Consider the following 18,411-nt stretch of genomic DNA (forward strand, 5'->3'; position numbering starts at 1 on the left):
GAGACTAAGGGTGGAAATCAAACTACATGGTATTTATTTCTGTGGTTCACAACCCCTAAGACAGATACGCTAAGCACAAAAGTCATTTCTTTATAAATTAATGGCAATTAATAAACCAGCGTTTTCAGAATTGCTATGTGGAATGATGTATATATTATCTCAGAAAAACTTTGGTGGGTTCAAATGGACTCAGTTTGCCTTTTCTGGGTTTTTTCCTGACATTTATAAATTAAACATAATAAACTGTAAGTTGCTCATTATTTTGTACGTCTTAATATATAGGGATTATTTGTGTTTGTTACATTAGAATTAAAATGGAGGCAGTATAGCTAAAATGTACACACACACACACACACACACACACGCACACATATACATACATACACACATACACATACACCCCTTCGGGAAACAGTATCTCAGAACAGTGACATGGGCACATCTCATTCATACTAAGTGAATTATTGCTTATAGTTTCATAATGTAACAACCCAATAAGCTGTTGATTTTTTGTAGAGATGGGAGATACTCCCCTGCTAAACTGGATGTTGAGTAGATGGTTAGAAGGAAACATAAGATTTTATCACTTCTCACTTTTAAAGTATTTTTCTCATGAAAACACTTCATTTTTCCTGTTTCATCATTTCAAACTATAGCTATTAGCCCTCCAAGAGAGAGGCATATGTGAAGTTTTAAATGAAATTAATACTGTAGAGATGATGGCAATGGTAATTTAAAAAAAAATACTGATTACTGAATGGTATTTTTAAAATAAAAAATACTTCTCCTAAAATGACACTTATTTTCTTGATAAACAAGTTGTGTGAGAGAGTCAGCTAATCTAATTTCTTCTAAAGAAAGCACTTAAGTCAAAATATCAAGTATAAAGTCCACTCTTAGAAGAGAGTACCAGATTTTAAGTGTCTCCAATATGCAAAATAACCATTTTCTTGAAAAAATTCCTGTTATTAGAGGAATTTTCATCGAAGCACAAGAGACAAATCCCATTTGAGAAAGTGCATGCTATCTTTGATATTAAAGCAGAGATGTGGAGCTGAGCACACAGCCTCCTTATTTCAAAAGTACAACCAGAAGAGAGTTTTTTTTACCCTTTAAAGGCTGTGAAGATAAGTGAAAATTAGCCAGAATTTCCATGTGAATAATGAGATGTGTGGCAAAGGAACTCTACTGTTGGTATAGTTAGGGAAATAATTTAATCCAGAGGCTTTGCATCTATACGGAGGACTGAGTCGTTACTGAAAGAGATTTGCAGATCCACTGCTTTTTAGGCAGAGAGAACGCTCGTTAAATGCAGAACGCTGCTCTGGCTCATGTGTTTGCTCCGAGGTGTAGGTTTTGTTCGACTGACGTATCAGATAGTCAGAGTGGTTACCACACCGACGTTGTAGCAGCTGCATAATAAATGACTGAGAGAATCATGTTAGGCATGCCCACCTAACCTAACTTGAATCATGCGAAAGGGGAGCTGTTGGAATTCAAATAGACTTTCTGGTTCCCAGCAGTCGGCAGTAATAGAATGCTTTCAGGAAGATGACAGAATCAGGAGAAAGATGCTGTTTTGCACTATCTTGATTTGTTACAGCAGCCAACTTATTGGCATGATGGAGTGACAGGAAAAACAGCTGGCATGGAAGGTAGGATTATTAAAGCTATTACATCATTATGGATACAATTAGAAGCTGACCATGACAAAGCATATGTTTGAACAAGCAGCTGTTAGTAGCTGGGGTTTGTTGCCGAGCTCTTCAAACTCTGCAAACAGTGTTGCTTTTACAGAATGGATTTTAAAATTTCCTTGTGCTGCGTTAGATTTTTGGGGGCTGTGCTTGACTCCAACCTCAGGGAAACACTTCTGGGATAGAAATCAGTGTTAGAAGATTTTAGAATAAAGTATTTTTCAGGAGTCTAGGTTTCTCCAGGTAGATGATGACGGGGTGAGGGGGATCTATGGGGAAATCTACCCCAGTCAGTTACATGCTATTTAGTTACAAGGACTGATTGATACATTGGCATATTCAGACTCGGAGAAAAATGAGAATGTATAGAATGTTTGGATAGGTTGAAAATTGTTACACTTGGTTTCTGTTTTATAAGGAGTTTGGCTGTCAGTCTTTTCTCCTCATTCATTTCTAGGTTTTGACATTTATTCAGTCATTCTGCATTATATGAAGAAAATACATCAATATCTCTTGCAGGGTTTTTCAACAACTCTAGCATCTGTTTCAGCTATTGAACTGTATTCACGTTTTGCCAAGTTGATGTCGACCCAGCTGGTCTATCATTTCTCGCTTGATTACCGCTCTTAATTTCTCTGTATCAGCTTGTTTCAGATAGCGCTTTGAAAGCTGTTAATGAAAAATGACAGAAAATGATAAATTATTGAAAATTGAAGCATTTACTTATTTAATTATTTTGGAACCTTAATGAGTTGTGTCTTACAGTCTTTCTTGCCTGCGTACAATTTTTAGAACCCTTTTGCTGCTTTGCAATATTTCTTTGCCATACAATCAATGGCTTATACTTACAAGTACTTCTAAACAAATGGAGCATGAGCCTGGATTGTACTAGGCTCCAAAAATAAAGTTTTGGGAAAAAGGAGAACAATTTAAGCTGTCTGTGGAAACTATGCATCGTTTCCATATTCTTTCTTCATACGCTGTGATGGGGATCTGTCATTGAGTATATATTGGACTGAACATATTGAAATAATTTTTATCACCACTAGGGTAACAAGAAAATAAAACATTCAAAGCTGTTTTTCACAAGTAATTGCTTAAAACAGATGTCAAATAATGTAGAAATAGATTTTCCTAAGTATGAAAAGCATGATTGTTAACTATCTGTATAATACAGAATCTTTCAGTTCTCTGCCCAGTTTCCCCAGTAACCTGGGTAGTTAAATTATCCAAGTTAATGGACTGTCGTGGATGAATATCTAACGTGACCTTTCAGTGTACACAGTATTGCTCATCTGTACTGTACCTTTTCTGTAGTAATTGTAATAGCTCAGTCAGTCTGGTCAAGGAACGCTACTGGATGTTATGTAACTTTCCCCCCTGAACGTTAGTCCATGTTTTTCAATTGCGTATTCCTCTTAGAAAGTGACTTAAAACAACATGTATTTACATATCAGTGAATGATTAGAAACTGTTGGGCTAATTATACTACTTGGATTCATCCAAATTAATTACTAACTTATGTTTTAAAAGACAGTCAGAGATTTGGATGAGTACTTTTTAACCTTGAAGCATACATGACTGTGGTTGAGTATGTAATTCATAATTCATACATATAGCAAGACAGAAAATAGTCTTCTAGATGGATAGTTTTAACTGCAAACATTTTTTTTAAATAATGTGGTTCAGGCAACCTCATTATTTCCTGTTAATAGTTTTGAGTACTGTATGCGTTTGGTACAATCTGATACAGTACTTGTTTAATCTTTGAGAACTCAGAGACTAACAGAATTTTACATCCAGACGATAAAGGGTTATTTCTTGATTGGTTGACAAAAATCAGCTGTTTCTATACTGTTGTTGAAAGTACAGTTCTCTTCAGTCAATTTTACTTCTCAACTTTTTATAACCATTTTAAGTGATAGTTCAAGTCTGGAAAAACTCTTTTACATTATATCTTTAGTAGGATTCTCCTTTTGTGAATTGTCTCCTGTGAGAAAAATGTGAGCTTCCTGCTAGCCTCACACTCCTGTTACCATAGTTACTTAAAAAAAAAAGAAGAAGAAGGTTTCCTTTCAATGAAGATAGTGTAATTTAAATCAGCGCCTGGACTCCTCAGACTGTGGTTTTTTGTTTGTAGTTCAGGCTGCTTGGTTTGGGACTAGGAAGTGCTTTGTATTTGATTCCACTGATGAATGAAGAGGACAGACACTAGGTGGCACCAGCTGTTGATTATTAATGAAATCTTAAAGGCTTTAGGCCACATACCTGAAGAGCAGGCGTACCCTGATTGATAAATGCATTGGTAAGAGTTGGAAATGATTCCTGATCTTTCTGGGTCTGGAACAAGATTGGCATACACAGTGATAAGATCGTGTGAAGTTGCCAAATCTCAGTTGCTTAATTCTATGTTTTCCGAAGAGATTTAGGAAAAAAAAAAAAAAAGGAGAAAGAAATGCATAAAAATAGAAGTAGTATGTAAAAGAGAGGTGGGACAAATGAAATGTATTATAAATATTTAAATATTTTTAGACGATGAAATTGATGTATAGATCTCTGTGGATTTTCCCCAATTCTCTACAAACCTAGGTTGTTTTTTCTAAGGCATTTATACTATAAAAGCAGGTATTGCAACTCTTTCTTTTAGGTCAAAATCATATTGAGCATCATTATCTTTTAATTCAAAGATTTCCCTTAGTTCTCCTTTAATGATAATACTGTCTAGTGAAAATTCCTACTTGTGAGGAAGTGGACCACCTTCAGATACATTGCTCTTCATTTAGAAAAATGATAGAAGACACTATCAGTTAAGAAATACGCTTGGAAGTGTTGGGGTTTTTTTTTTTTTTAGAAGCTTGCTCCTTCCTGTTATTCTCCAATTCTCATGTTGTCTATATTTTAAGAATGAAAATAAATAAAAAACCCACTTAAGGGCTTGCACACACACGGACACAGGCATAAATCTGACAATAAAATCAAAGTGGTTAAAAAGAGAGCCACAATAATATTTAAAATTTGTTCTGGACTTAAACTAAAAAGAAAAAGAAGGACAAAAGTTTCTAATTAATATGGGGAAATTAAACAGCTCTTTATACTGGAAATTATTTTTCAGGAAAAAATATGCAGTATTTTTCTGCCCTGGGAATAACTGAGAATTCCTGGGGAAGATGGGGTGGTTTAGAACAAGGGGAAAGGTTATACAGGCTATCATCCTCCAAGGTTCTGTGGAACAGTATGTGACGTGACTAGTTATCTTGATTGTACCATGGAATTTGCTTAAGATTTTTATGATGTAGTCAAGATGGAGAAATACTTGCCAGTTGGTATATCTGGTAGATTAATTAGCTTGATAATTTATTCGGCCTTGGTGTATCAATTTATGAACCATTGTAAACCAGGAAGTTGGGGGGGGGCCCTCAGAGCATTATGATGTAGTTCTATCCAACTGGCTCTGTCTCATTTGGAACTAATCTCTCATAGTGTGACCTGTAATTCTGACTTTGGCCCTTTGGCCTGTGAAATATTAATACCCCAAACAACAAGGAAGATCAAAAAAGCTTTTCCAGCTGAGAAAGAGACCAAATGCATTGAATTACTAGGGTACAAAAGGATTGTGACCATCTAGAAAATGAGATGAGACCAAAATGCTACATTTTAAGGGGAATAACATCCTGCACTCACGTTCAAAAATCCATGCAAGGACAGTATGTGAGAGAGTTAAAGCTTAACAATAATTTGTTGAAAAAGACAGTGCTTTTATTGGCTGTATTTCAGTATCAGTTATAGTCTCTTATTTTTTTTTTAATTTATTTCCCTTAAAGAGGCCCTGTGGATTGAACCCAGGACCTCATGCATGCCAAGCACATGCTCTACCACTGAGCGATACCCCCCAACCTTCAGTTGTTGTCTCATATGGCATCAAAGCAAAATAAAGCTAAGTAATGTTGTTAGACATGTAACCTTCCAGGAAGGAAACAAAAAAGAGAGAACAAAGTTTAGAAAGAAATATTTTTTAGAGGGGTGCCATGGTCTGAGAGGAACCTTAACACTTTGGAGAGTGTTCATTGAGGGAAAAATGTCTCACTGAAATGTAGATGGTTGGTGAAAGGTATTAGAAACTACAACAGTTGAGGGGCATTGAAGGTTCTAGAAAAGGGAAAAATTGAAGAATGCTTAAGGGAAGAAAAGTAAAGTAAAGTGAGACTAATTTCAAATATCAGGTGAGCTACAACGTAGAAGAGAGGGTAGACTCATTTGTACCTGTCTGGTAGTGAAGAAAAAAATACTCTTTCAATTAATTGTAAAAGCAGAGACTTGACTACTTTGTGAGATACTTGTTCCTAAAATGTTCAGTGCTGAGAGGAGTTCCTGCATTTAAGAGAAATTGCAGATGTCTGAGATAATTTCTCATTTTAAAAATCTCTGAGTCTAGTGACTTGATTTTAAAACAAAAACAAAAACAAAACCTCCCCTTTTTAGGTATTTCTTTGAGTGTCTCTAGTATTCTACTGAAGCCTTCTAGGCCAAGAGACAGCAAATTGTGACCCACATGCCATGGCTCTTTCTGTTTGGCCAGCCAGCTAAAAATGGTTTCTGTGTTTCTAAATGTTTTTTTTTTAAAGATCAGTAATATTCTGTGACACAGAAATTATTTGAAATTTTGATTTACATGTCTATTTAAAAAGTTTTGTTGGTATACAGCATACCTCTTTGTTTACATACTGTGTGTGGCTGTTTTCATCCTAACTAAGCAGTTAAGCAGTGGTGACAGAGACCATTTGGGCTACAAAGTCATATGTATTTACTATCTAGCCCTTAGTAGTATAAGTTTGCTGATCTCGTCTCTAGACTCTAAGGGGATGTTGCTTTTTACTCATTGAATTACGTGTCTAGAACAAGCTAGGTCACCATTAAATACCAGGTGAAGACTGTAAACAGAAGTTGAGACCACCTATATTATGTAAGCAATACAGACTTTGAAAAATGGTTCAAATATACAGCTTAGGAGTTAATGATGGGGCCATTTTGGTTGTTAATGTTTTGAGAGATTTACTTGCTGATGAATGTTTATTATTTTATGTCTGTAAGAAAATTTAAGGTCTCTGAAATCGCTGACATATAGAATGCCTGCTTTGCCTAAACCCACTGATCTGGCTGAACTTAAATTTGCTAAGATTAAGTTATTTTTATTGTTACTGTTCAATTATTGTGTGATTTCAGTAGACTTAGTGAAAGTGTAGAAGTCAGTGGAAAACAAGTAAAGTAAGTGGAAATTACTTCATGCAGCTACCTTTTCACTTTTCATAGTTCTACAAACTTTCTGTGTGTGGCTTTTGCATTACAGAATTCTTGTGAAGTGCTCACCTTTTTAAAAAGATGAGGGTGTTCTTGATCAAAATATGGTCTAGAGGGGATCAAAGAATAGCAAAATGAAAACAGATGCCCTGCACTCTAAGAGAACACTTGAGACTGTTAGTAAATGATGGATAAGATATGCTAGAGTTAAAAGTTAGCAATGAGATATTTGTGAAATATTTCCCTGAACATGTGGATATAAGAGAAGGGATTTTTGTTTTTCAAATCATGTGACAAATCGTGATTAGATTCTCAGCATACATTTAAGACATTCTGGATTTGCCATCATAAATGACAGTCTCCATAATTCCACGATTGTGAAAGTAAAATCCCTGCCTTTTTTTCTAGGGAGGGATATCATTTCTGCTCACTGGTAGCACTGAAAATTCCTGTAAAACCCATAGGATTCTTGTTTTATTTCCACGAAGATGCTACTGAGCAGCTATCTTATGATGCCTGTCTCTATGGTAACAGATACAAGGCTTAAGGGTCTGAAGGAGATTCTTCCTATTGGTTTAGGAATATGGAGCAATGAGAGAGACTCACTGAGGAAGAGAGAGGATAAAGCTGAGGGCAGGCAAGAGGGAGTTGCAAAAAAACTATGAGGGAGCTGTTTTGTGTGTGAAAATGATTTCCTCTTTATCTCAGAATGAAGTAAAACCAACATGTAAGTAAAGTTTAAAAAAAGATTCTTAAAAGTATTGTTTTCAGCCATCCCATCAATTTTATGCAATTGCAGTCACACAGATCTTTCCCTTAGTTGGCTTACTTTTTTCACTATGCCGAGAAAGATGGCTTCGTGCCTGAAATTGACAAAAGGAGGTCTCTACCCCTGGCAAGTTTAGTTTTCATTACTGCTATCAAAGATCTTGATCGTCTAAAGGTTTTTTTTCCCCTTCATTCCAGAGGTAAGAATATTGAGCTTTAGTTGGCATTCCTCATAATCACTGAGCTTCTCAGAGAACGATGAAAGTGCATTGTCCTTCCAAGATGTTTAAAATCTATTTCTATTAAACACCAGTAATAAGTATAACAAGCATACTGCTTTTTTTTTGGAAAACTGAGCATTTTAAAAAATGTATTGGGTAAGATTTATCTGTTTTACTTAGTTTTTATTTTTAAAACAATAAAAGCAAACAAAAAAGCCCAAATGTTTAAAAATATTTGATTTTCTATTTTTTTGTTTACAAAACAAGAACGCACCATGTTTAAATTATTTTAAAAAGGAAATACACGTGACTCTCCTTTCCCGTTGATTTCAAGTACATATTCAAGGTGTTATCACATAGCAAAAAGTATTTAAAATGTTTGTACTATTTGTATGTCCTTTAGAAAAATTTAAGTCTCAGAAGGGAGAGATGGTTCTTACTGTGAAGCTCTTACATTTATTTTCAACATTAACACAGATACTAGTCTTTCATTTATCCTGATGTCTTCATATATTATATGTTAGGGTCAAAGGGAAAAAAAAACAAGTGAGCAAAAATTCATAACGTGATGAAGGAAAATTAAGATTTGAGGGGTTGAAGATAAACACATTTCGTATGATGTTTATAAGATCAAATTACCAAAGATCTATGTGTTTATTATTCACAGGTCATAATGCTTAAAGCTTTAAGGGATTTAAGTCTTTTTATGTTTTATTTCCTGACCTTGAGAAATTTATAGGTTCTCTGTGCAGATATAACTTCACAAATTTAATCCACTCTATGTAGATATTAATAAAAGACAACATCTTCAGGACTCATTCATACTGTCTTTACATTAAATGAAACAATAGTTAGCTGTAATGTTGCAGGACCTTCTTTGATAATTTTGGAAAATAATTTTTAGAAAGAAAACCTTGTTTGTAACTGGATACATTTTGAACCATAAACAGAAATTGCAATATAAAGTAACATTTCTGAATAAAGCAAGACTATTTGAAATCTTAAACACATATACTTCTTTGGGAAACCTGACTTCAATTTAAAAAGTATGACATTACCAGTATATGTCTAGCATGACTGGCCTTCAGAAAACTTCTGATTTTGTTGGGCTTTTGGCATACACAGTCCACAGGGCACTGCAAGGAGCAAACAAATGGGTAAAAAGATTGTCTAGACAAAAGTACTGTGGGAAGTAAAGATACAGGATAATCTTCTGGACAGACATTTATACTGGAAGTGGGGGATGGCTAAACTGGAAGGTTGGATGGTGCAGAGAAATTAATCGCTATCCACATACACTTGAAGATAAATGGTGCTTATCACCATTCCCAAAGGAATATTGTCATTACCTGGCAATCCAGAGATAAATACAAAGACCTGAAAAGCACACATAGGGAAAATGAACTTACAGTGTCAGTCTGCTCTGGGCCGAACATTGTTAGAACTGATCATAATGTTCCCAGGATAAAACATGATGAGGGCATCATATTCTGATTTTACCAGCACAGATTTCACTTTTACATATTATGGGTGGAATTATGCATTATAGCAACAATAAGCTGGATTATGGAAAGTAACATTAATATAACCTGAAATTTGATGGGTTTCAGGAAAGTTGTAGAACTTATTTATGTTCAGTGACAAGTGTGAAAAGGAAGAGATTGAGTAAAAGCCTGTCTGTTGCGGAAATGTTAATAGTGTTAATGTAGTGAGTAGGAATCTCAAGTTCATCTCCCTTTAGCTCCCGACCTGTTCATGGATTGGCTCTGATGGCCATGGTGATTCTAAGAGGCAGAGCCCATTTCTCCATCAAGTCATCCAGAACATGATCAGAGCCCACTAACTGAAGTGACCGGTTATTCCTGCTGTTGTCCATTCATCCAACAAATATTTGTTGATAAATTCCAGGCTCTGTGCTGCAGCAGAATGACTAAGACATGATCCCTGAGGAATTTAGAGATGAATTTGTTTTATGTGGATGAGGACAGGAAAATATCTACAGTGACAGCTTACCAGAGGACAGCAGCAGCTGCCAATCCAAATAGAAAAGCCAGCTTGGGAATGAACTACAGGCTTCCAGGGTTCCTAGTTTGAGTGATCTGGACAAACTAGCCAGTCCATCAAAGAGTAAAAGGATAGCTGAAGGGAAAGACTGTAAACACAGTGAAAAGTGGTTAGTAACTCAAAGTAGAGGGTTAAGTAACTTACTCGAAGTTTCACTTTAAGGAAGAGTCTGCCTACAAGCGATTGCTCATTTTCACTGAAATCAAATCTAGAAGGAAGAGGTTTAGACTCCTGTAAAAGTTGATTACAGACAACGAGACTGAACGTTTTTAAGCCTGCATGAATGTGGCCATGAAAACTATCTTTCAGAAGGTTTTAGAAAAAAAACCCCAATTTATCTCTTTTGGTGGTTGATACACATTTATCCCTGAGAACCTCTTTCCTATGCCATCTTTACAGAAATTGTCATATTGTTTTATCTTTATGTCTATCTTTGATTAGAAGCTACCTGAAAATGTTTCACCTATATTTAAATTAGTCACAGAATTAGACCTCAGAGATGACACAGGAGGGCTAAAAGGATGACTTTTTATGTAGAGTAGGCTTATTGCTACATAGACAAATAACATGAAGAAATTGTATTAGATAATAAGGAAGGTTTCATCCACTTTCAAAAGCATCCAGCATGAAGTGGTCTTCAGCTTTACCCCTGACTCTAGGAACTTATAAAGACATAGGTTTACATTTAATTTGGAATAAAAGATAAGCAGGACATTTTCTGAACAACTAAAGAAAGTCTGGAAAGTCTCTTTCTCCCTCTCTCCTCCTCTCCCCACTTCCCCTTCTCCCCCCTTCCCCCTCCCACTTCCCTCCTTCCCTACCCCTCTTTCTCCCCATTCCACTCTCTCCTCCTCTTTCCCTCCTTCCTTCTTACCTCTTCCCCTTCTTGTTCCTCTCCCCGCTTCATACATGGATGTATATATTTTTACATGCATGCATGCATGTGTGTCTCTATTTCCGTCTCTATCTCTGACTCTAAGTAATTTAGATAGATAGGCTAAAGGCACATGCATGATTGGCGTAATTTTCCTTTGTAGATGAAAGCAGTTCTATCTGGCTTGATTTTTTTTAAGTTCTTTACTGAAATATAACAAAAATACATAAAAGGGCACAAATCAATAACTGTACAACTTAATGAATTTTTCAGAGTTAGTACATCCCAGGTATTACTCCAAACAAACGAAAAAATAAAGAGTATCACCAGTATCACCAAACCCCAGTCTTACCCCTTCTGGGTCAATACTCTCTCAAATATAAGCACCACACTGACCTCTAACACACCATGGATTAGGATAGGCCACTTCTGAAATGTATTTAATTGGGAATATACAGTATGTACTCTTTTGTATCTGACTTCTTTTCCTCAGCATTATTTTTGTGAGACACATCAATTTTGTTGCTTTCATTTGGGGCTCAATCATTTTCAGTGCTGTATACTATGCCATTGCATGAATATAGCACAGTTTACTTACCCCATCTATTCTTGATGATCATGTAGATTGATCCCATTGGATGGCTCTAAAAAACAATGCTATTCTGCACCTTCTTGTACATTTTACATGTACATGCACTTCTGTTATATGAATACCAAGAAGTGCAATCGCAGGGTCATAAACTAGCCAAGTACCCACCTTTAGTTGAGAAAAAACAAGTTATTTAAGGTATGTAAACTGCCTAACTTTACCACCATCAGTGTATGAAAGTTCTGGATATCGTTGTCAGTGCTTAGTATTATCTGTATTTAATTTTAGCCATCTAGCTGCTGTTCTGTAGTATCTTATTGTGATTTTTATTTCCATTTTTTCTAATGAGTAATGAGTTGGAGAACCCTTTTATATGTTTGTTGGTTTTGTGGATGTTATTTTTCAGTAAGGGGCCTGTTCTAGTCTCATACTTACTTTTCCATTGAGATATCATCTATTTTTTATTGATTTGTAGACGTTCTTTACTTTTTACATGTTTATTATATGTGTTGCAAACATCTAGGGATATATGTTTTATATAAGCCTAGAATTTAAAGTTCAGAGACCCTTAAAGAATACTTAGTCCTGTCTCTTAGTTTGACAGATAAGGAAACTAAGACCTATAGAGTTATAGTTACTTGCTTAAAACCTCTTTTAGTTAGTTATAAGATCAGAAGTAAAACTGGAAATAGTCCAAATGCTGACATTGATGATTTTCTCCATTAAAACATGTGGAGTCTTTACTGCAACTCCTTGTCTGTTTAGGAAGGCCAAAGAATGCAATGCAGTGCATGACAGGGTTACTTGTAACAGCAAATACGGAGTGATGTATGATTAATCTCATTGAGTCTCTGAACAAAAATATCCCCAGCTAACCAACTGTTTTGTAGCATGGCCATGCCATTTCAAACTTAAATTTTTCTTTTGATATTAGATTTTATTCTTCGTCTTCCATAGCTTTATTATTACATGCAGCTTTTCATATTTATTCCTGTTATTTCTGTGTTCTCATTCCACATTTGGCTCAAATTCAAGAAAGTCTATTTTTCTTTAGCAGATTAGTAAGAATGTTAATTTTCTAATTTTTTTTACCAAACAGGAGTAAATTTAGGTTACAAGTCATAATTGCTAATATAATAATAATACCTACTATTTACTGATTTTTTTTTACATTCTAAATACAGTATTAGGTAATTTTCATGAATTACTTTAGGCACTATTCTGAACAACCCAAAAGTAAGTTTTATTATCCCTATTTTATTGATCTAGAAACTGAGCTTCAGTGAGTTTAACCTACTTGTGAGACAGCTAGAAAGTGAAACACATTTATCAGATTTCAAAAATCACACTTTTTCCTGATCCCACTCTACCTGCTTGGAAGGAAACAGATTTAACAGTAGGGATTTGGGTAACAACCCACTTTTCTTGCTTCTGTTGTAGGTCTTAGGGATGTTTCTGCCTTCTAATCTCATTGAAAAATTCCATTTTGTGTCCTTTTTCAAAGTGGTAATCAGAGCAGTGCTTTAGTTATTTCATTGACAAAACTGAACTCTTGATAGTGAAGCTCTTACTAGTGTGCATGCTACATAACTGACAGGTAAGTTCGTATCCAGAGCTAGATTGTAGTGGAATTTTATTTTATTAGGAGGCCAGTCGTATTACAAGAGTCTCTGATTTCAATTCCATCTAGTGATTTACTCTAGGATCTGATTACTTCTCACCTAGATTTTAATTGCAAACTTTTCTCCTTCCTGTTCATAAAAGAGCTTTTCCACAGTTGTCTGAGAATCAGTGTGCTCTTAGTCTCTTGCTTCTCGACCTTGGCCAAGTGAGCTCCCTGTCACACCTCCCTAGCTTCATGCAAAGCAGATGAACACTAGTGTCTCCATCTAGAACTTTGAATCCACATGAGTTACTTATCATGTTATCTTTCTCTTAAGGAGTGAGAGAAGCACATTTAAACAATTTTTTTTTATTTGTAGTTGTTTGACTGTGTCTGAACATATGGGAATGGCTTTACACCGAGGTCCTCTAATTCGTAGGCGTTTGGTAAAAGTAATTCCTTAAATGTAGAGAACTATACAATTAAGAAAACACGTTCTGGTTTATTTTAATCATATAACAACCATGTGAGGTAACCTAGGTAAAAAGTATTATTTCTTCTTTATTCATATCCATGTCTATTTGTATCTTCTGTCTGCTTTCCATACCACCTGCCAGTCCCCGCCTCAGTTCAGATACCTGTAGCTCACTTTGAATACCATGATAACTTCCCAGCTTACCTGTGGTCTTGCTTCTGTCCAGTTTACTCTTCACATGGCTGCTAGACTCATCTCTCTCAAAAGCTAAATTTAATATGTCCCTCCCCTGTTTAAATCTACAGGTGGCTCCCCTATTATTTCTAGGATATCATTCAAATAAGGTGAATGGAATAAAAGACCCTTTATAACATTTCCCATGCCTTGGTCTGTTCTGATTTTTCACCCACCATATGAATGCCTTACCCCAGCCATACAAACAGTTCTCTGAATGTAACATACTTCCCTGGCACGTGCCCTAGGTCATGTTGACCCCACTCCACACTCTGAAACAATTCTTATTCCCACATACTTATTTGTTAGTCTTATAATCCTCCAAGATAGTGTAGATGGTGCCTCTTCCTCATCTGTGGATAAATCATGGGCCCCCATGTATACTCACTCCCATAGCATCCTCCTCATTCCTGTGTCAGCACATCTTTCTGTGCTATCTTTTTGGGTTATTCGTTTATTTATAGATTATTGGTATCTGAGGACTGTGGTTTCTTCTTTCGTGCTTTACCCCTTGCTTAGCACCTGGAGAAAGAGTGACTCAAATTTTACTTTGTTGTAATGAGTTACAAAGCTGGAGGTAACAAGATGTTCTCTGAGTCCTATGGTAGCATCATTTGCATTACATCCTTCTTCCCTTCAATGTAACTATGATACGTGAATAATAAATTTTCAAGATTCCTATGTATTTTGTTTATGGAAATAAATTGAGCCAGGTTACAGGTTTGGTGTATTTCGTGCTGGTAGAAGTTGAGATACTTAGTTATGATGGTATAGTAATTACCCTTCATGTTAGAAATGTATATGTTGCCAAAACACAGCCTCCGTACCCTACTTACTGAATAGAGACTTGAGGACAGAGTTTTGGATGAAGTAGAAAAGACAACTTTTTTTCCTTGCCAGGCAAAAGAGGTCACAGTGGGCTAATATCTCTAAGACTGTGAGCCTACTGGGAACAGAAGACAGGGGTTTTTATAGTAAAAGTTCGAGTTCAAAAGGGTGGAGCTAGCTTCCATAGAGATCACATGAGGGTAACAAATTGCTGCAAAATTGTTCTTGTTTTTGCAGATGCAGTGGTCCCCTTCCCTCTGCTGTGTGGGACTCTTAATATTCTTGTACCTAGAACAAAGTATGCATAGGAAGCGGCTCCATGGAAAAGAGCTCTAGAGAAAAACGTGTACAGTTTAAAGTCAGGTTTATAAATACTTTCAGCCTTTTAAGCAGGCTGAGCTGTAGGACCTCTTACTGCAGACTGAGGCCTGCAGCTCGAACAACAAGATACAAGGAAACCACAAGGGTCAAGAAGAGGGCACTGGGGTCAGGAGCAGGGCACTGGGGGCAAAAGCAGGGCACTGAGCATGATCGCTGCCCACAGCACCAGCACCACAAGGGGATTGGGTGGACCACCCAAGCCTCCCTCCTTTCCACCCTAACCCTGGTGAGCAAGAGCATGAGAAAAACCCTTTAAACTATTATACAGTTAAGCAGTTACAAACACATCACATGTATCAGATGGTCACTAATGAAAATAGGGTCCTGCTTGTTTATGTATAGAGCACAGTGCTTTAAAGCTTTCTTTCTTTTTGATTTATGCATTGCCTCCCCCTGAGGTCTTAATTCATTCAAATTATTCACTGAGATAGATAATAACAAAAATAATTTAATGGAATGATCAAATAAAATCATAGAAGAGTAAAATGACTGTTAAGTTTATGAGGTAAACAAATTCAGGCATATTAAAAAAGTAATACAAAATGAAAATGTGCTCATTTTTTTCCTCCTTCATCACGAAAAGAAAGTGATGGACTTCACCAATCAGCCAATTGTGCTCTGCATCATGGTTATTGTGAAGTATACCTGAAACTAAAAGAATGTATCTAATTTCATTTCCCCACTGAGTTTTCATTAGAAAATGAGAACTACATTCAAAAGGATATGAGATTGAAAAGTAAGGTAAATACAATGCCAGCAATAGGAAAGCAGAGGTAACAGGTGATTGTTTTACAGCCTAAACCTCAGGTCTACATCTGGACATTCTGTGAGATCAAAGGTTCCCTGCAGCTGCAAAGAGAGTAACAATTCAGTGGATGCACCCAATGGTATGGGATGTTTACACCCTGCTTGCTCTAATGCACAGCTTTGTGATATTAGAGAATTAATAAAGAAGTGAACATATTTATTTATTTTATAAACTCCTAAATAATCTCTGTGGAGGGGAAATCTCAAAGATGCCTAAATGCATAGCAAATTGAATCCAAAATTTATCCAGTCTTTAGAATCACAATTCTCTATGACAGGAAGCCACATGCCAGGAGCTATATATATTTAGTTATTTATTCTGATGCTTTTCATAGAAATTCTACTCATGCCTTATTGATATTTATATACAATCTTTCTTTTAATACACAGTGGAATTTAGCACACTGTTTAAAAAAAACAGATCAAGGCTTACAATTCAGTTGTAAACATTACAGTATTAATTTATTAGGGAATGAAAGAATCATTTGTAGAATTATAGTAGCGAAAGCATTTCATTACATAATTTGAGAACATCACATATTGTGACAACATTTACAAAAACCTTGTAAATATGGTGATACTTGTTGCAGAGTTTATAAATAAGTACGCTGACCCTGGATATAACAACAGGTTGGGTCAAAGGTAAGGGATAGTATAACCACAATTTATAGTGGGGACTAAAAACCCATAATTGCATATTAAAGGAACATATTATAGATAATTTCTTACTTTCCTTTTCCATTTTTGATAAAATAATGCTTTCTTTATATTCATTTATGCCCAGATGAATCACTGGAAAATCTTTACAATCTTTAGTGTATCAAAGATAGAGAATAAATGCTTATGAAAGTATCAGTTATAAGACTGATGACCTCCATCACTGTGCCAGCCAGTGTGATGATGTCAACCAATATGGGATACATCAGTAATGGACCCACGTAGAAACCTTTTCCAAGCCAATGGATTTGCTGATACTTTTAATTGATTGAAGGAGGAGCCCATTTTTATCAAAAACTTATTTCAAATGTAATATGGAACCTGCACTGAAGAAGGTTGAGAAAATTTGTATGCATTAAGGCTCATTCTAATGCAGCTACAATGTTGTAATTAATTAATAATAAATCACCTAACATTATAGTAATAATTTAAGTTTGTAAAACTTCGATTCAGAGTATACCATGATTTCAACCAAACTGAAAGTTTATTTCAATCAGTTGAAAGAACTAAAGTGGCAAACTTCTAACAATGCATGGACAGTGGCTATACCCTTGTAACAGATGGTCTTGGTGCCTTCCCTTCTATTCTGGGAAATAACCATTCCTGTATATGCCTACAACTTCTTAGTACAACTTGATTCTTTGCCTCATGATTTCTATTTGCTTTTGGTCTAGCTGAAAGTGTCCCAAAGGTGTCTCTCAGGTGAGACAGCTCAGTCTCCCAGAGGTCCCAAGTGGTATTGAGCCTCAGTTGATCACAGTGACAACATGGTTATCAACTCACATTGTACTGCCTTTGTTCTCTTCTCAGTCTCATCCACTTTGTTACTGTACTTCCTGAAATCACCTCTGAAATAAATTATTTGCATTCAGATCTTTTTCTCAGGGTCTACTTCTGGGGAAACCTCACTTAGGAAAGCATATTTTATTATCAGTAGTTTTGCCTCTAATTTTTTCACCCTTTTTTAATCAAAAAAGTGTAATCTGGGAAATTATAAGGGCAATTATCAAAAGGTACATTGGTTTGGGAGTTAATGAAAAGGATTAAAAAACTGCCATCCTACCACGTATAGTTGCTTAATAGTAGTTTCCAGGAGCACTGTGACAAACTGAAATGGTGTTGGTCCAGAGGTAGTGGGAAGAGGTGCTATTATTTAGTGCCATATATACCCAGCATGTATGCAATTGGAACGAAAGCAAATGTGCTATATTTTTACTATCTCTAGAATAGACTGGATCAGATTTCATGTTTTTTTAATATACAGAATATTTTCTTTAAAAGAGATTTGATATGAAAGCTCAACAGACATGAATTGAAAATGTAGACATTCTAGATGAAAAGTGGCAGGGGAAATTGACTCAACTCTCACCTATTCCCACTTCCACCCTCTAGGCATAGCTGGAAGTACTCTTGGAATTTGGAGGAGGGGGGTGGAATCCACTCTATTAGAAAATATGATTGCTCCCAACTCTAAGTCATCAATCTAGAAATGAGTTTCTTTACCTACTTAACCACAACCAGAAAATAGCTAACAACAGGTAACTTTAAATTAGTAATGCTTGTATATACTGAGCAAGACTGAGTATACACATTTATCAAGCAGCAGAAGTTTTCATAGCCAGAATTTAATATAGCACAATTAATTCATTAGGAAACTTCATTTACTAACCTTTTGGCTGCATCAAAATGTAAACAGCACCTTGGTTTTAGGAAGGAGAAGCTCTATTCGTAGCCAGACATATGCTTTGGTTAAGTGGCTTTGTGTTTAGCATAACAGTTGGTAATAAAGCAGGTGAAGGAAATGTGTATCACTGTAGTAAGAATAATACTTTTAAAGATAAAGATAGGGTGTCTGAGA

At 35.8% G+C, this 18,411-nt stretch overlaps 1 protein-coding gene across 1 annotated transcript in view; it reads left to right on the forward strand.

Annotated features, from left to right (window-relative positions):
* Positions 1–1,444: 1,444 nt before the first annotated feature.
* DMD (dystrophin) overlaps positions 1,445–18,411 on the forward strand; it is a 1,947,932-nt gene continuing 1,930,965 nt past the window's right edge. The window contains exon 1 of the mRNA XM_064483309.1: positions 1,445–1,655. Coding sequence (XP_064339379.1) covers positions 1,649–1,655 — 7 coding nt within the window. The 5' untranslated portion in view covers positions 1,445–1,648. The remainder of the gene's footprint in view (positions 1,656–18,411) is intronic.

The sequence above is a fragment of the Camelus dromedarius genome, chromosome X (assembly GCF_036321535.1).
Source record: "Camelus dromedarius isolate mCamDro1 chromosome X, mCamDro1.pat, whole genome shotgun sequence".
NCBI lineage: Eukaryota > Metazoa > Chordata > Mammalia > Artiodactyla > Camelidae > Camelus > Camelus dromedarius.